The following is a 19,043-nucleotide window of genomic DNA, read 5'->3' as shown; positions in this document are numbered from 1 at the left end:
GCTGCATGCAATTGATCGTGCTTTTATTTTGAAAGCCCGGAAGTTAACCTTTCTGGATTAATTATATCTCTACTTACAATTTTCAGCCTCATCATAATCAGTGTGTGTCTCACAATGTCAGAGATGTTGACTTTGACGACCCATTGTGTTTCTAAAACAGAAGGATGTAAAGGTTAGCTTGATGCTAAATTGCAAAGATCGTATGTTAAATTGGATCTATGTGTTTGACGCTATATTTAAAAAAAATGAAAAGGTTACCTGATACATATTAGCCTACAGGTAATACGCATCGTTTTGTGATGTTTGTTGTAATGAGTCTTTGATTTTGAAGAGGTAAGACCGGATGTACTTCTCTTCTTGACGGCGCCGCGGAACCACACTGGAAAAACACCGGGACTGTTTCAACGGAGCACGTCCCACATATGTGACTGAGTACCGTTCGTCTGCGAACGCTGCCGGAGCACGGAGCTCTTCATTAACCGAGGCACAGTATCTGCGTACATTACTTCGTGACAAGGTTGGAAATAAAAACCAGCTACAGTTTTCTTATCCTCAGTGGTTCAGCTAACTTAGCTAAGACTAAGTTAGCTGTGTGTTTCGATACCGGTGAAATGAAACACACTAGCACTCGCGGAGAGGCTGCTTAAAGCAAACTTAGCTAACGTTTCACCAGTTTTCCCGCTAGTCGCTAATTTCAGTACCTAGCGACTTGACATTACACTGACCTGCCAGTATCTGTTGTACAGTACAAGTTAAAATTACAGTAGTTAACTCATACAAGTCTCAAGTCTGCAGCTCTGTCAGAGACTGTATAATACAAAAACATCAACAGTCATTTAAAGGCCACTGAAATGTTTATAAATCCGTAACTTTCTCTTGTCTTCCCGTGATTGTTTCACACAGCAGCGGTGCAGACCCTCCTCCTCGCTTTGAGCCACATTATTACCGGTAAGAATGAGACCCCACAGACTGTGTATGTTAAATCACCAGTAATGCCTCACTTATTTCCTCACTGTGTTTTACTGTAACATTGGCATGTCACCCCTCTGCACGGGTCCGGTTTCCCCGGTGCTGTCATGTTGCCTTCTCAGCCTCTCAGTCACTGAAAGTAGTAACAGGGTGGAAGGGTAAACTGGAGGAGGCAGAATGTCTTTAAATCCACATCACACGAGCCACACCTATTTAGTTAGGCAGAGGCGGTTTATGGTGCCAAGGTGCAAACAGCACCGAGGCTGACGGACTGAGCTGTACTCCTCCTCATCACTGCTCAGCTGAGCATTACGTGTTGAAAAGGTGGTTTCCCCTTTTACAACATGAGCCAAACTTCTCTCTTGTTGCCATGTTGTCCTCTAAAATTATGAAATACCAGGATCCCTTGTTGTTATATAATATTATATGCAATCTCTGTTAAATGATCACCTGTATGTGTGTTTTTCCCCACACTTGGTGAACTGTAGTAAAATAAATATGTTGTTGCGTTACAGTGCATCATGTCAAATACTGGTACAGCCTCACAAAAACCAGCCAAGAGCCAAAACTCTGCAGCCCGTGGTTCCAGCTCCAGAGGCCTCAAAGAAATTCACATCGATGAAGAGGTCAAGATAGCAGTAAACCTCTCTCTGGAGAGGTTTCTCTACAGTGACCAGAGAGGTACAACTGTTTTTATTTTTGTCTTATATCAGACATTAGTTTTTGTTAAATCACATAACAGAGGTACGTACGCTGTCATGCTCACTACTCGTCCCAGTGTGAGGAGAGATGGTGGAGCTTTGTACAGTGTCCTCATATTTGCCCTTTCCTCTCCCTGCCTGAACAGAGATGGAATTTCCCTCCTCCTTGACCAGTACTGAGAGGGCATTCATTCATCGAATGGCACAGTCCCTGGGTTACATTTCTAAGAGCAAAGGGTAAGTTCCTCCACTAGCTGCTGCGTTCATCAGGTACCTGAGTGTCGTGAGTTCCATTCCTCGACCAAGCGCAATAAAACCGGATACAGTGGTGGTGAAGCAGACGCGCCTCCCCTGTCTCTGCGACCATGGCTGTGGTGCCCCTAAGCAAGGCACCTATCCACCCCAGCTCCCTGGGCACCTCACTAGGCAGCCCCCTACCTCAGCGTCTCTAGTGCATGTGCATGCTTGTGTGTGTGTTTTGTTCACTTGGTGTGGGTAAAGTGCAGAGAGTAATTTCCCCAGGAGGGATCAATAAAGCAATTAAAATTAAATAAAAAATCTAAGTAAATAAATAAATAAACTAGGACTTAAACTGGACCGTTTATAGCAACGTTTTTTGTCACTTGATAAAAGCACGGTCAGGTTAGTTTTAACAGTTATGTTAACAGAAGACATTTCTCTCTTTCGCTTTCAGGAAAGGACCAAATCGCTTCCTCACCATCAGGAAGAAGGATGGTTCGGACAAACCTCGGCCGACCATGCCCCTCACACTCTCCCACAATTCCTTATTTTTCATCCGCAGCCTGCTTCAGAGGTTCCCTGTCAGCAATAAGGAACGCACAGACATGCAGCCCAACAACAAAAGTGGCATGTCTGTGCCTGCAGAGCCTGGTGAGTGTTAGTGACCAGGTACTTAGGCGCATATAAACACACAGAGTGTCTGTGTACAAACTAGGGCCCGGACCACAACCAGTAAAGTCAACAGCTGTGTTATTTCGGGTCATGTGATATTCTTCTGCTCTTCCCTCAGACAACAGTTTTGACAGGAACAGGGCGAGTGGGCGCTTAAACAACGGCATTCCCATGGTGCCTCGGAGGAGGAATCCATCAGAGCTGGACAGTTTTCGACGCTCACTGCCTGTTCATGAACGCCAGGAGGAGATCATCCAGCTCATCAGAGGAAACAGGGTGGTGCTGGTGGTGGGAGAGACTGGCTCTGGAAAAACTACACAGGTAGGTGTGTTCGGTAGATAGACCATCCAACAGCTGCTACACCGACTGAGATGAAAATGGGTTCAGGCATTCGCTGTCCCCAGAGGATAAACCTAAGTCACTTTGGTCTCTGTGCATTGTCCAGATTCCACAGTTTCTGCTGGATGACGGCTGCAGGAACGGAGAGCCCTGCAGGATCTTGTGCACTCAGCCCAGACGCCTGGCCGCCATCGCTGTGGCAGAGAGAGTGGCGGCAGAGAGAGGAGAGAGTGTGGGCCAGACAGTCGGCTATCACATCAGACTGGAGAGCAGGTAGAATAGACCAGATCCTTTTACCTGGGAAAGCCAAGAATTCTAACCAAAAATTCTTATGTTAATAATCCACACTTACATATAATGACAAGCTGCATTAGCTGGCAATCAGCAGGTCAAGCCTGCTTGATTTAAATATAGGAATGGGTTGTGATTTGGGTTTCATTTTGGACCCAGTTCCAACTTTTCCAGATTCATCATTTGTTCCCATTCTGTATTTAGTCTCTTTTGAATCCACTTCAAATTGCAGTATTTTTGAGAGGGTGTCCTCTGTTTAAATATTTATCCACCATCCAACATGTTAAAGTAGGAGCTTGCGTTAGTTTTGATAATTTGAGAAGGATGAGTTTGTTTGTTGCAAAATTAGAAATTGCAACAAACTGCCCAGGCAATTACTTTGCTTAATAACTTGTTACTCTGAAACCTCAGGGTCTCTCCCAAGACGCTGCTGACCTTTTGCACCAGTGGAGTGTTCCTCAGGACACTGATGGCTGGAGATGCCAGCCTGACAACTGTCACACATGTCATTGTGGTGAGCATCAAGACTACTAGGCACTGGGAAGGGGGGGTTGCTCCCTGTGTGACTTTTATTTTGAACTCACCGAGACACTTGTGTTCAAGTGACTCTGTGTTTTAACAGGATGAGGTGCATGAGCGCGACGGTCTGACAGACTTCCTGCTCACTAAGATGCGGGATGTGCTCCAGAAGGTCCCCACGCTGAAACTGATCCTGTCCAGTGCAGCTCTGGATGTAGACCTGTTCCTTAAGTACTTTGGCTCCTGCCCTATCATCCACCGTAAGTCCCACGTCACCACAGTGTGCCCAGAGCTCAGTCAGATCTGAACACAGAGGGATCATAAACATAGTGCTGGAATCACAGAAAGGGTGGAATGCAGATCGAAGGAGGCTGACTCTACACTCTGTCCTTAGAGACATTTGTGGTGCTTTTAAAACATGCAAGGCAAAAAAAGCAAGTAGTTTTATATTTATACACATTTTCTTTGCCATTGAAACGGCCATAGAACATGTACCATACCGCTCACCACCAGCCTGACTTATCCTGAAACAACCGGATTGAAATTACAGTTACCATGTGCACATTGTTTACCATACATTAACGCCACACATAAATAGATAAATACTGGAGTGAGAGTGTTAAAACTGGAACGAATGTCACTTCAGGAACAGTTCAAAGAAGATGCATTATCAACTGAAACAATCCAAGTTCACTGTTTCCCTCAGTGAGGGTTATCCGTGTTTGTGATATGGGATGTTAATCATCTATTATTAATAAATTAAAAGTTTTTTTTTATTTCCTGTAGTCAAAGGAAGACAGTTTGAAGTGCAGGAACTCTTTCTGGAGGACATTCTGAGGCTGACAGGTTTTAACAGCAAGGACATGAGGAAATACAAGGAAGAGACACAGAGAAGTATGAGGCTTTAACTCATCAGTCCACTGAATTAGACGGAATGAAAAAGTAAAGAAATGTCTTCATCTCATTTGTGCGTGTGACACACTGTGGTTTTCAGAGGAGAAGAAGCAGAAACGTTTGACGGAGTGGTGTAAGGCGGTGGAGAACAGTTGTGTCGAGGAGACACGGAGCAGCCCCGTGTCTGTCCCAGGCTTCCTTCAGGACAGCAGCTCCCTGGACAGAGGGGACGGCACCTTCAACAAGCCGGTAAATCAACATACACACACTGTCTGTGTTTCCCTGAAGCTTAATACGCTGTGTTCAGATCACTCTCTGTTTGCTACATAGGACACTGTATTTACTGTGTGTCATTTTATTTAAGTGTGAATGTGAAATGATTTTAAATGTCTAAATGAAAATATGTTATTTGTAACAGTGATTGAACAAGATGCTCGAAACAGATCTCCTGTTCCACCTCTGTCCAAAGGTTCTACATCAATCAGTTAGAATTTATTTGTATAGCACTTTTCATTAAAAAAAAACAGTATAGCGCAAAGTGCTTTACACAAACAAATGAACGAATGAATGAACAGCTTGATTTTTTAGCAAAGGCCACAGCTGCTGTGTGGTAATTGTGTGGAGTGGCGGTGTGTTGTGTGAAACCTGACTGGGCTGAGTCAGTGTGCGATTTTGTGTTATAGAACGAGAATGGCTCAGAACAGCTGGAGCCGTGGCTGCTGAAGGAGATGGACTCCTGCATTTCCAGCATTTTCCTTGGCGAAGACCAGGACGCTTTCACTCAGCTCTTCAACCTCATCCTCTATGAAAGTGTGAACGGTATGACTCTCAGGGCTGAGGTCTGCCCTTATTCACCCCTGTGGAATAATTCCACGTTTTCTCGTATACACATTAGAACTGCAGGCACTGCATAACCCCCTATAAAAACCACATCTTGTGATTCACCGCTGATTTTTTTGTGTGAACTAAACAAATGAGACACACTGTGTTAATTGGTGGTGTGAGAGGTGTTGGTAGGCTAGCTGTTTCCACCTGCTTCTACTTTTTATGCTAAGCTAAGCCAATGGCCTCCTGGTTCCAGCTTCTTGTTTACTGTCCGGACATCAGAATGGTGTCAGTTCTTCTCAAGTAATTCTCTGCAAACATGTGTTCCTGTAACAATTAGTGTTTTAGTGGCGGCCTTGTCCTGTCCTGAACAGCAGAAGCAGCTGTAGAACATCAACAGATGTATAAGAATATGAAGCCCCCCCAACTGTAACTGTCTTCATTCTTGTGTTCTTATGCGTAGTGGACTACGCACACAGTGAGACAGGGGCCACGCCTCTGATGGTGGCAGCAGGTCGAGGGTTCCTCACACAGATGGAGCAGCTGCTCAACATGGGGGCCGACATCAACATGAAGGCGTCTAATGGATGGTAGGACATCCACCGTGCTGAAGTACCGAACTGATGTTAAATGAATTCACATCCCAGTCTTCAATGACTGGCTGAGGTCACTGTGATTCATTACCATTTTAGTTCGTTTTCCTTTCTTTGTGCGTAGAAATCTTTACAGTATGACTAATAACGCAGTTTTTGGATCTCTTGAAGCAGCAGGACACATTGGTGCTTTGAATGTACTGAGCCGCAGTGTTTTCATCTCATTTCAGGACAGCCTTAGACTTTGCCAAACACTTCCAGCAGACAGAGGCTGTGGATCTACTCAAATCCTCCATGTGAGTGTAATGTTGACCTCAGAAAAGGAGTTACATTTGTTCTTAGGAATTATTATACAAATCCCTTTCTTGTCCATCCCTGTTCCCGTGCAGACCTTTGAGAGAGGCAAGCTGCCTGGATGAGTTCACACTGGTGCAGCGTGGCGGTGCAGAGCTGAGCACCGAAGAGCAGGAGCTGCTCAAACTGTACCACCACAGCTTTGATGATGAGTGGGTGGACCTGGACCTCATCATGGATCTGCTGCACAACATCTGCTCCACCACCTGTGACGGTGAGCCTCAGCCCTTGTCTGGATTCGAACAATATGGCTGCTTATTGATCAGTGTATATCATGGCTACGACAGAAGATTAGTGAACATTTCCATTAACCACAGCCAGATTTCACAGTGTGTGTATGATATTTATTAGAATGTGGACTTTTATCCATTGTTGTGCAGGTGCTGTGCTGATTTTTCTCCCTGGATATGATGAGATCGTGTCACTCAGGGACCGCATCCTGTACGACGATAAGCGATTCTCCACACACACTGAGAGGTAAAATGCACATACAGCATGGACAACATTTGATATAGATATATAGATGTAAATAGGTGTAGATATAGATGTGTGTATATGTATGTGTGTATTTAGTACGGTATATATTTATAAATGTGTATGTATATCACTTCATATTTTTTAACATGGGCCTTTTGTGTCCGCATGTCAGTCGATTGTGTTGAGCGTAGTGTGGCATAATAGGACATTGTGCGGTGAGTGTATGACAGAGGTGTGCTGTCTCTCAGGTTCCAGGTGTTCACGCTACACTCAGACATGCAGACTCTGGATCAGAAGAAAGTCATGAAGACCTCGCCACCTGGTGTCAGGAAGATAGTGAGTCTCAGATATCACTGACTTTTTTCGTGTGTCAGCTCAGTCCACACTACTCATCATGACTTTCAGCAGAGCTTTGCTTGGGTTATTAGATGACACAGAGTTTTCCATCAACTGTCCAACTCTGTCCACTCTGCTGAGTTGTCTGTGTGATTTATCTTGTATGTGCTCAGGGTGTCAAATGACACAACACTGCCGGTGTGTGTTTCTCTGCTGCGTTTGTGTCAGTAAGTCTGCAAACAAAATGCAAAACATGGTCTTCTAAAATGGTGACTAATTGGGTTTTTCCAGCTATATGAAAATGTTTTTTTCCCAAGAAAAACAAGTGAAAGTGAAGATGCCCAGAAAGAAGTTGTTAAACTATGATAACCACATTCATTCTGTCTGTTATGCCAAAATACAGATTCTGACATCTCCTGCTTTTGACTTTATGTTAATAGTATAGTTTTCATTTTGAACAGAATTTCCTCACTGTCAAACTAGATTAGAGCTGCTCTTTTTTTTCCTTTCAGATTCTTTCTACTAACATTGCTGAGACGAGCATCACCATCAACGATGTGGTCTTTGTCATTGATTCAGGAAAGGTCAAAGAGGTACAGTCACCACTGAAGAGCTGGAATTACAATAACAGTGTAACAAAAAAATATGTGGTTAGTTATTAACTTGTGAATACTTTTTCCTGTTGTAGAAGTCCTTTGACACCCTCAGTCATGTGTCTATGTTAAAGACGGTTTGGATCTCGAAAGCCAGTGCACTACAAAGGAAGGGCAGGTAACATAAACATAAACCTTTTTTATTTGTTTTTATTTTTTTTAATCTTCTCAACAGTTAACTCTTCCATCTCAACTGATGATTTATGTTTGCAAGTAAATATGAAAACCTCTGTTGCTGTTAAGATCAATTTCTACCCACTGATATAAATCTAAGTTTGAATCATCTAAAGAATCTAAAGAGAGTGTAACGTGTCCACAGAGCCGGGCGATGCAGACCAGGTATTTGCTTCCACCTCTTCAGTCGACTCAGGTTCAACAACATGCTGGAATTCCAGGTCCCGCAGCTGCTGCGGATGCCGCTGCAGGTTGACACACACAAACACACACACATTTCAAATTTCATCCAAGTTGTTTATTTATTCTTTATTTTTTTACACTGACTTTACAGGTTCATGCAGGATAATGATATGACTCTTCTGCTTTTACAAAGATATACTGGAACTTGTTTCCTCAAAATATCACAATGTGCATTCCACCCCTCCACACATAAGACAACAACATGATTCCCATGATTCTTTGTTGAGCCGTTGTCATCATGCTTCGCTGTGATTCGCTCAGAGCTATAAGGGCAGTGATTCTGATTGGCTGAGAGTGTATTTATGAATCACCACATCCTATGATCTGTGTTGTGTGTTCCAGGAACTGTGTCTGCAGACCAAACTCCTGGCTCCCTCCTCCTGTCCAGTGGCTGAGTTCTTGTCCAAAGCTCCACAGCCTCCTCCTACACATGCCATCAGGAACGCTGTGCACATGCTAAAGGTAACAAGTACTAACAAATCCTACTGTACACCAGACTAAATTCTGATCTTTGACACAAGCCACTAAATACACAGACACATGCATTATTCCAGCAGTAAGCCGCCTTTCTCTTCAGACAATAGATGCTATGGACCAGTATGAAAACCTGACTGATTTGGGCTACCACCTGGCTGATCTACCTGTCGAACCCCACCTTGGCAAGATGGTGCTGTGCGCTGTGGTGCTCAAGTGTCTGGACCCCATTCTAACCATTGCCTGTACGTTGGCCTATCGTGATCCCTTCGTCCTTCCTGCCCAGGGCTCTCAGAAAAGAGCTGCTCTACACTGCCGGAAACGTTTCACATCCAACACCTTCAGCGACCATATGGCCCTTCTGAGAGCCTTCCAGGTCGGTGGGGTCTATATATGGTGGGGTCTATATATGGTGGGATCTATATATGTGCGTTTTGGCATGAAAATGGGAAGCAATTGATTCGAGGGGGATGTAAGCTGATGCTCCGAGCCTGGATATGAATACCCCCAAGTGGTCACAATAAATTGGAGGAGTCATAAACTGATTTAGACAGTTAGAGAAGAAAGAAAAGAAGAAAAAACATAAATTTCTACTAACTGAAGTAATGAGCCAGACCTTTCCCAAATCTGCATTTCGGATAAATGCCCCCTGTTCTGATGAAACAAGAAAATAACTGGTCATATAATAATTGGTAAGGACAAAAAGGAGCGAATATGTTTTGTGTAAAAAAAAAAAATAATTAAGATCATGTTCTCCTTCACATTTGTTCTGTGTGGTGCCAGGCATGGCAGAAGGCCCGCAGTGACGGCTGGGAGAGATCCTTCTGTGAGAAGAACTTCCTGTCCCAGGCCACCATGGACATGATCCTTGGCATGAGGACACAGCTGCTGGGACAGCTCCGTGCCATTGGTCAGTTTCACTTTCACGTTATATTCCGTTCTCATTCCACCAAGTGCATGCCTGGTACGACCTGCCTGTTGTCTTTTATTGTGTCATCGTATCATATTAACAGGAATCTGCAACAAAGTCCAAACATTCCTCACAGTAATAATCGAAATCCTGTAATATGAAAAATACTTGACGTTTCTAATTGTAAGGATTTTTGTCATATGAGTTATTAAATGAATGAAGACATAAGACCCAAATGAATTTGAAATGGCTTGTTTGTCCCCCCAGGTTTTGTGCGGGCCCGTGGAGGCAGCGACATCCGTGATGTGAATTTGAACTCTGAGAACTGGGCCGTGGTGAAGGCAGCCCTGGTGGCTGGCATGTATCCAAACCTGGTCCATGTCAACCGGGAGACCTCAATGGTCTCTAGTAACAGGGAGAAGAAGGTCCACTTTCATCCCACTTCTATCCTGAGCCAGTTCAAGGAGGTAAAAAAAATCAAATCACTTCCTGAATATGTAATGTAATATGTTCATTCTTCTTCTGGCTTCTGTCACTCCATGTTCAATCCCTGACTGTGTGGGGGTTTTGCTCTTCAGAACAGCTCAGCAAAGTTGGCCCAGGCCTTTCCCACAGACTGGCTGATCTACGACGAGATGAGCCGAGGCCACAGGATGGCCAGTGTCCGCTGCTGCTCTGTGGTGACTCCCATCACTGTGGCCATATTCGGAGGTTGTGCCAAGCTAACCAGTTCTGCCCACCAGCAACCGACTGTACAGAAAGCAACTGGTAAAGAAGTCAGCTTTTTAAAAAATGCATATTGCAATATGCAATATGAATTTAACCAAAATATCATTCACATGAGTCAAGCTAGTCATCAGTGAACATTGTGTACACTGAAAAGTACTGTGTGTGCATGTCATTAATAAGATCGCATACTTTTACCATGTTAGTAACATGGGTTGTTCATGGTCTGCCTCTCTGTCAGCCCACCATCTTGTCCACAGTGAGGTATTTTGATCATTGGCCATGCATTTAGTATCATTCCTGATGACACTGACCTTTAGACCTTTAGTCTAACACTGCTGGATAGTATACACTGTTCATAATCTGCTTAAAGCTCCCCATCCCAAAGCTCTAAATAGAGATTCTGTCCACAAACTAGCATATTGATAAGGCATTGCCCTGATGGAGCCAAACACCCCCAGAGAACATGGCTAACCTTCTACCAAGAATAAAGACACAGCTCCTTCTGTGGTTATGCAAAGACTCATGGTTCATTGTTATCGATTAGCCCCTGCACCCTATATTACCACAGTACTCCCCACAAAATACCCCAAGGGACACAGTCACAAGCCTCCTCCAAATCCACAAATCACATGCATGAATGAACAAACTCTCACAACCTCTACAGAGCCTTTGCAAGAGTAAAGCTGGTCCTCTCTTCCATGACCAGGGCACAGTTTGCATTATTCCTACTGAATCTGAGAAGGAGTAAGCTTTCCCAGGGAACAAAGTGAATCATGTGTAAACCAAGTCATCCCACCACTATCCTCATACTTTAGCCTCTCGGAGTCAGGTATGAGTTCCCTTGAGTCTTCCAACATCGCCTCCTTCCCCAGTGATGCGTTTCTTTCACCGTCTGCCAGGTTTGGTTTGCTAGAACCTCTCTCGAGTCCAATCAAGAGGAGACATGGCTTTGAATTCGAAGTCTGTCTGATTCAGTCTCCGTGTTCTTTCGTTCAGACAGCCCACTGGATGACGACAGTGACAGTGAGACAGAGGACCTATCTGAGATGAGAATAGACGACTGGCTCGTCTTCCAATTGGACAGAGAGGTGAGAAAACATTTCCGTCAGCCTCCTAGTTTTTTAAATCTTAGTTTATGAGTTGAAAAGTGTGCATATAACAGAATTGCTGTGACATTGGGAAATCTCAGTAATCATACAAAGACACTTGTACAACCATGCTTTATCCTTTGAAGAAATATTTACTCTGTTGCTCTCGTGTTTGCATTTTGCTTTTTTTCTTCATATTATGTGCTAAATCTTTTCTTACTTATTGTTTTATCTGACGTTGAGCATGTTTTTGTCAGGCTGCAGGACTTCTGTTTGAACTGAGGCAGAAGTGGCAAAATTTGTTCTGCAAGAGGATCCGCTGTCCTTCAAAGCCCTGGTCTCCGCAGGATGAGGCCATCATCCACACCCTGGTTTCTGTACGTCATATTCTCTTTTCTTCCTCTTAAGATTCACAGGAAGTAACAACAATGACATAAGGGCATAAATCGACCAGAGCAGGGTCACAGGAGCACAATACAGGTTGATGACTGGAGTTTAAACTTGTGTCCTTCAGGTGCTAGTAGCAGAGGAGCAGGGAGCAGGCCTCCAGCAGCCCTCAGGGATTGGCCAGCGGCCCCGGCCCATGTTGTCAGAGGAGGGGCCCCAGACCTCTGGGAAGAACTCCAAGAACAGCCCCCAGCTACCCACCACCACCTCCCATGACAAGTATAAAGTAGTCTCTCAGCATTCACACTGCAATGTAACGTATTGTGGTGTTTAACAGATATTCATGCTCTGTGATTTCCCTGCCTGGCAGACAGACAGTACAGGGTTAATCCCAGAGAGAAATGCAGTGTCTGCAGTGTACTGGGAAGATTAACAGCAGACAAGTCAGTAACATAAAAGATAGGATGAATAAATAAATAAATAAATCATAAATAAATGCCAAAATCCAGGTGAGCAGTCTGCCCTTGTTATATGACAAAGTGAGGTGAGACTTCACTTCCTCACAGACAGGAGACTCATTATAGAGTGTGATGACAGCTGGTGGGACTGACTTCCAGCTGATTCAAAGTGACCAGAAGGTCGTGGAGGTGATGGTAGATTTTTCTCCATGATGTTCAACAGGCTGTGCAGCATCCACCTGTCCTCAACCTCAACCCCAGAGAAGCACAGCTCCAGCCTTCCTGACCAGTTAGTTGTTGTCACTGGTTCTGATGCTGCTCCTCCAGCAGATAGCAGTGAATGATGTTGTATTTGCTACAACAGACTGATAAAAGATTTTGCAACATTTTAAAGGACCCAGTCATCAAGACTGATAGAGTCTGCTCTGTTTAGACAGCCTCTGTGTTGCATTTCCAGTCCAAGCTGTTGTTCAGCTGAACAACCCTGTCCCTCCAGCACCTCCACCTCCTCAACCAGAGAATGGAGATAGGGTTTCAAAAGAGGAAAGGTGAGAGGACGGTCCCCTGCAGTGTGACTGTGCTGCTCACCACCTGTTCAGAAACACAAACTGTGGTCTGTCTGTCTGTCAGGAGGCCAGTAATCCAGGAGAGGAGGGTGCAGGTAGACTCCTCTACAGCCTCACCCAGAGGGCCCCAAACACTGCTCATTGTAGAAGTGATTAGAATTAATAAGTAAATGAAAACTGTTAGAGTTAAAAATAGAAACATAGAGAATTTAGGACGATCACTTGTGTTATATTTTCATATTTTTCATGTTTTACCTCGTCTCCTCAGGTCTTGTAGGATGCCAGCAGTCTCAGGCGTGCATCAGATGAAATCCCACAGCAGAGATGAAACCTCACTGCCTGTAAGTCAGCCCCCCCCCCCCCCCCCCCCTCAGGAAAGAGATTTCCTATATGATTTTTTTCTCTTTTGTGACCCTTTAATTCCCCATGTGTATAATGTTTGTGTGTTTATAACATCTGATGCACATGTTTTTGTTTGTAGGAGAAGGGAGACAGTCCCTGTGTACGCTCTTGCTCTCTGGGTGTTGTTTTAAGCCCTCCATTCTCAGTGAATGGGTACTGTCAGTGACAGGTTCTAGTGCCACCAGCAGTTACCTAATTAAGAGAATTTAAAATCCCTCCTTTAACTCCATTTATCTATCACTGCATCTCTGTAGCATTCTCAGGCAGGACCGTTTAAGAAAAAGGATTGAAAATGACGCAGCAGAAACAGAGATCTCTCTTTTTAGTTTGAACCTTTGCCAGCTGTTAAGTATGGGGGGTGGAAATATTCTGCTTTGGTGTTTGTGTGACACAGGAAACACTGCGTAGACAGAGGGAAGAATGGATTCCACTAAATATCCAGAGGCTTCAACTGCTTCTCACATATCTTCACACTTTGTCAAAAACCATGTGCTTCACCTGTAACTTGACCTACATTGATCATTTTCGTCTCCATGTTTGTTTTATAGACCTAATGCATTGATTGGATGTTGAATGGCTGAGGATTTCCATCCTCAGTATTAGTCGGTATTCTCCTAAATTAAAAACATGCGATGGTTTGTTGTAGGCTCAGTAAACAACCCCCACTGTGTTTGTCCCCTAAAACCGAGACTCATCATGGAACATTCCTGAATTTACCACTTCATTAAGCACTTTGTCCGCTGTTTGTTGGCAACTATCCTGTGATCATTTCTGACTTAATCAGCAGAGGACGATGCTAGTTTGAGCCTGTGAGCCTGGGGGCAGGAGCTTGTGATGGGAGTGTGGCGAATCCCTGTAAAGCATCTCATTTGGACAGGAGGTGCAGGTCATCCAGAGAGCCTTCAGTGTTCACACAAACATTTTTAATTTTAATATTTTAGCTTTGTTGTTGTTGTTTTCCCCTCCCTTGTTCCCAGCAGGTTTCAAAGCCACTGTCCCCTCAGCTGGTCAGTTCATCAGCCCGGTACTTCATCATGAAGAGCAGCAACTACAGGAACATAGAAATTTCTCAGCAGAAAGGGATCTGGTCCACCACGCCAAGCAATGAGACCAAACTCAGCAAGGCCTTCTTGGAGAATAGCCACATCATCCTCATCTTCTCTGTTCAGGGTTCTGGACGCTTCCAGGTAACTTCTCTAAAACCTGCATCATGCCACACGTGATCTGTGATCATAACTTTTATTATATGTACCTGAATCTAGACCCCACTATGAAAGTGCGATATGAATAACAAAACCAAAAAATAAAACTGATATATTTTGTATTTTTCACAGGGCTACGCTCGCATGACATCAGTCATCAGTCAGGAGAACTGCCAGGACTGGGGTTTCATGGGACTGGGAGGGGTTTTCAGTGTAGAGTGGATTCACAAGGAGAGTCTTCCCTTCCAGTGCACCCAACACATCCTTAACCCATGGAACGACAACAAGAAGATCCAGATCAGCAGGGACGGACAGGTGAGAGGGCGGCGCCTACACGGGGTGCAGCTGAGTCTGCTTCACATCACACATATGCTGTTTCAATTCATGACTCAAGCAGCTACACTCTGACACTCCCACTACATAAATGGTTTCAGTGGTTCCAGTGCCATCCCGCTCACTTGGTTTTGCACTTCATGAGGAATAACACACACTGGGTAGTTCTCCCCTTTGCTCAAGATGTTAGAAAATGACATGACTCTGACATGATTCATCACCTCATTCAAGCTGTCAGTCTCCTGTTCTACCACATCCCAAAGGTGTTCTACTGGATTCAGGTCTGGAGACTGAGGAGGACACTGAAGTTCACTGAACTCACTGTCATGTTCATGAAACCAGTTTGAGACGACTTTAGCTTTGTGACATGGAGCATTAACCTGCTGGAGGTAGCCATTAGAAGATGGCTAACTGTGGCCATAGCAATAAGCAACAATACTCAGATAGACTGTGACATTCATACCACCCTCACTGTGTTTTAATGTAGGTGTATTCAACATATAGTTGTTGTAATTTACAGATTTCTCTTCTTCTCACGGAACAAGTCTGGAATTTAGCAGCAGTTCATAAACACTGAGCTGAGCAGCAGCCATTACCACGCTACTGAGCTGCAAATACAATCATGATTTAACATTCAACAAGTCAAGTGAACAAAAATTCAGGTTAAAGACAGCGGCCGTGCTGTGAGATCAACCCAACTGATTTAACTGAGTACTATTCAATGCAGGCTCACTGACCACTACCCTCTTCTGAGTGGGCAGTCACCTTCCTCCAGCCACAAGGACATATCTGCAGTTCTAAGGAGGATTATTTCCAGTGCCTTTTTACTGAAACATACATTTATATTTATCAGTTAAAGGTGCATGTTGGTGGCATACACCTGCACTACACTGTGCTCATACTTCTGACCGTGTGTAGAGGTTCGAACAGTCTTAAAGTTCATAAAATGAGGGAGTGAAAGGGAGTTTGTGACATTACACTCGTCGTCCACTGTGTTTACCTTCATTAAATCACATGTAAATGACATCACCTCTATAGAATAACCGCACACACCTCTACATTCATCAGACAACAACATGGTGTCCATGATTCTTCATTTGTTGAGCTGTTGTCATCACGCTTCGCTGTGATTGGCTCAGAGCGGTCAGAGCAGTGATGTGATTGGCTGAGACTGTATTTATGAATCACCACATCCTCTGATCTATATTCACCTTCACCCTTTTGCACTTTGCGCTGCTGCACATACATGAACCAAAATAGCAGGCTGAGCCTCTCACACACGGTCTGTGCGGGGGCATACAGGTTTGTGCTGCTCGTCGCCCTTGTGCAATTAAAATCAGGCCCTAAATATTTATCAGGGCAGCAACTAATTTTAATTTTTTTGTTAATCCATCATTAATTCTTTTGACCAAGTAAATCTCAGGAAAAAATATAATAACAATTAAATAATAACAATGAATTGTTAAATGCTGGCTGTTAATTTCAGCTCTAATGTATATTCCCTACTGTCTTCATTCTGTTTCTCTTCCCGAATCAGTTGATAGAAAGTTTTTTCAAAATAAGTGATGCAATGTTTCTTTGTGTGTCTTTGCCTGTAGGTGTAGGTGCACATCCTACTGCTCAGGGATGAAATTCAGTCAGTCGCTGTCGTGTTAATAGATGTATGCATTTGAAACGTTTTCCCTTCTCTTTTCTTGTCTCATGTAGGAATTAGAGCCCCAGGCAGGCAGCCAGCTACTCTTACTGTGGGACAAAAGCTCTGGGGACCAGGTTCAGTAAGGAGCATCAGCAGGACACACCTCTGCACCACATTCACCAGGTTTTCTTCTTAACCCATCAAATCTGACTCAAAACTCCATGCATGCATGGTATATTGATAGACACATATATTTTTCTATTTAGCTTTAAACAGTCCAAGGACAGCACTACCAGTAAGATGACAGGACAGTGGGACTGATTCATCCTAAAGCTGAAGTTCAGCTCTTGTCTTCTCCTGTGTCTCTGTTTTTTATTCCTATCTTATCTAAATGTATTAAAGAAGTAAGTTCTCATTCAGTGTGTATTCAGAATGGTACTCGTGTTCTTAACCAGTATGTTCACAGTTAAATGTCTGTGGCTCTGTGGAAGTTCTCAACAGGAACTATTCATCGTTCAGAAACAATGCTCCTCTGTACATCAACTAACGTTGCGTTTGTTAGACTTTGCTTCGCTCTCGTGATGTTGGGATGCCTCCGGCTCCCCTGGGAACAGCAGGGACTATTTATGGGACTCATTCACCCACTTTTTGAAACTGTTTACTAAGTGAAGAACGAAAAAATAAATTGACGTGTTTTGTTAGTGTTCGAACCTTGAAAATGAAATGTGTTCATTCCTGCAGCTGTGTGAGCTGTTTGGACTGTTGAGTAAAGGTGTCGTCATGATTTTAATGGAATGGCAACAGCTAATAAATTGTGATTTCATCTTAATGTCCTCAGTGTGATGTCCTCAGTCCTCTATAACAGTGCCCTCTGACTGTCCAGCTCCCACTGTCCACATGAAGGAAGATGGGAGCTGATGGGAAATGTTGTTACATGAGCCTTCAGTTGTTATCATTTATTAATAATTAGCAGACATTGTGGACTTTTCGTCCTGGGTTTTGCCTCTCAAGCTGGACAAGACAAGACAGATGGAAACATCAAAGGGGCTGAATAAAAACTGATAAACCTCTTCAAATCTTTTTTGGAGAAATCAATAATTTAATCCATATTTTGATTGATGTACACCAACACCAGAGGCCACTGAAGATTCAAGATTCAAAAAAACTTTATTGTCTGTTTAACCTTTATTTAACCGGGTAAGTCGGTGGAGAACCAGTTCTCATTTCCAACGACAACCTGGCCATGAGGTAGCAACCTTTTGGAAATACCATAACCTGGATGACTGGGAATCATCACAGACATCATATTGTGGAATTCATGTAACACATTTTAAGAAATTTTACCATCATCTCTGTCATCATTTTACATTTACACAGACAAAAACATATGGTGGTGGAAATTACAATGCCAGTGGCGCAATAGGAGTTAATAAGGAGTGGCACCTCAAATTTGGCAGCCTGCTCTGTGAGACAGCCTTCTCTTTAAGTCCTGCCACACCACACACTAGCAAAAGGCTGAATTGCTAATATTTTCACCTAAAGACATCTGGCCTCTATTTTTTGTCATAATCTGTGGCTGAAGGGGACATAGAGAAAAAAGAAAACAAACATGCTGGAGTTGTTTCCCTTCCTGCAGTACAGGAGTAAATTCCAAGAGGTGGATTTCAGTCTGACTGCACCAGTAGGGGGTGCAACAGCAGCTGCACCCACTGATAACTCAGAAACATAGAAGCTAGAACAACTTATGGAAAACTAAAGACAAAGTAGCAATACACAGTACATTCACAGTACCACAGTACATGTGAGTGCGTTGTTTTTCCATAAGACCAAATCAATTACTCAAGTACTGTACTTAAGGGTTACTTCAACTACTTTACTTATGTATGAATAAGTTTCAGTGGTACTGACATAATTTTGAGCTATGCTACTAAATTGTAGTGTATATGGCATTAACACTTTTTACTTGTGGTTTACTTCAGTGTTTTCCCTTTTATTTAACTTTATATTTCTATTCCATTACATTTCAGTTGGCACCTGGCAGCTTGTAATTTTTCAGGTTAAGATTTTAATTTAAAAAATCAGTTTATAAAATACAAAGAATTTTAAAACATTCTGTTTGTGGTCATTTTTGTCTCCTCTTGTTTTCTTTCTTTTTTTCATCTCTTTGGGATCATTTTGCCTTTTATGTAGTTGTTTTGTGTTTGCTCTGTGACTTTTAAACAAGAAATATTCAACCACTCTTCACACATTCTCTGGTCATAGCCTATGGGGCCCCTGACCTTGTTGGCCCCTGGGCCTGTGGCCGGTAGGCTGGCTCCGTAGTCCATCTATGAGTCAGGGACATTCTACTGAAGAATGAGTGCTTTGATACTTTAAGTACATTTAGCTGATCATACTGATTTAGTTTTACTTTATAATATTTTCAATGAAGGACTTTTTTTTTTTCTTAACACTCATTACAGTTATAATGGACTGTTTTCACATTGTTGTATTGGAACTTGAAGTTCTGAATAACTTCTTCCATCTCTGTGTGTACTTGACAGCACAGCCACTGACTCTATGAATGGATACATGTTGC

General features: G+C 43.3%; 1 protein-coding gene across 4 annotated transcripts; it reads left to right on the top strand.

The window, feature by feature from the left end:
• The first annotated feature begins 375 nt into the window (after nucleotides 1-375).
• On the top strand, nucleotides 376-17,282 carry LOC121195933 (3'-5' RNA helicase YTHDC2). Of its 4 annotated transcripts, none has more exons than XM_041059665.1 (32): nucleotides 376-517; nucleotides 907-948; nucleotides 1,485-1,650; nucleotides 1,817-1,907; nucleotides 2,365-2,561; nucleotides 2,701-2,903; nucleotides 3,028-3,194; nucleotides 3,624-3,726; nucleotides 3,835-3,991; nucleotides 4,518-4,625; nucleotides 4,726-4,874; nucleotides 5,309-5,444; nucleotides 5,914-6,040; nucleotides 6,274-6,339; nucleotides 6,433-6,611; nucleotides 6,778-6,874; nucleotides 7,123-7,210; nucleotides 7,723-7,803; nucleotides 7,899-7,981; nucleotides 8,183-8,288; nucleotides 8,623-8,742; nucleotides 8,858-9,130; nucleotides 9,538-9,664; nucleotides 9,932-10,131; nucleotides 10,243-10,432; nucleotides 11,390-11,481; nucleotides 11,739-11,858; nucleotides 11,996-12,147; nucleotides 13,161-13,233; nucleotides 14,272-14,481; nucleotides 14,629-14,811; nucleotides 16,537-17,282. In XM_041059665.1, the coding sequence occupies exons 3-32, from the start codon at nucleotides 1,491-1,493 to the stop codon at nucleotides 16,606-16,608; spliced, it is 4,110 nt and encodes a 1,369-aa protein (XP_040915599.1). In that variant the 5' UTR covers nucleotides 376-517; nucleotides 907-948; nucleotides 1,485-1,490; the 3' UTR covers nucleotides 16,609-17,282. The 4 variants fall into 4 exon arrangements, 3 of the variants coding, with proteins under 3 accessions (XP_040915599.1, XP_040915601.1, XP_040915598.1); XM_041059667.1 differs by having other exon boundaries at nucleotides 904-948; nucleotides 14,275-14,481; XM_041059664.1 differs by having other exon boundaries at nucleotides 904-948.
• Nucleotides 17,283-19,043: the final 1,761 nt, after the last annotated feature.

The sequence above is a fragment of the Toxotes jaculatrix genome, chromosome 16 (assembly GCF_017976425.1).
Source record: "Toxotes jaculatrix isolate fToxJac2 chromosome 16, fToxJac2.pri, whole genome shotgun sequence".
Lineage (NCBI taxonomy): Eukaryota > Metazoa > Chordata > Actinopteri > Toxotidae > Toxotes > Toxotes jaculatrix.
Note: the sequence above shows the minus strand (reverse complement) of the source record. Positions and strands in the feature narration are given on the sequence as shown.

Bases quoted from the DNA above. Each gene is read 5' to 3' on its own strand.
- LOC121195933 (XM_041059665.1), top strand. From the start codon at position 1,491: ATGTCAAATACTGGTACAGCCTCACAAAAACCAGCCAAGAGCCAAAAC. The intron at 2,904-3,027 runs GTAGGTGTGTTC...TGCATTGTCCAG, and splicing joins GCTCTGGAAAAACTACACAG to ATTCCACAGTTTCTGCTGGA. The intron at 11,859-11,995 runs GTACGTCATATT...TGTGTCCTTCAG, and splicing joins TCATCCACACCCTGGTTTCT to GTGCTAGTAGCAGAGGAGCA.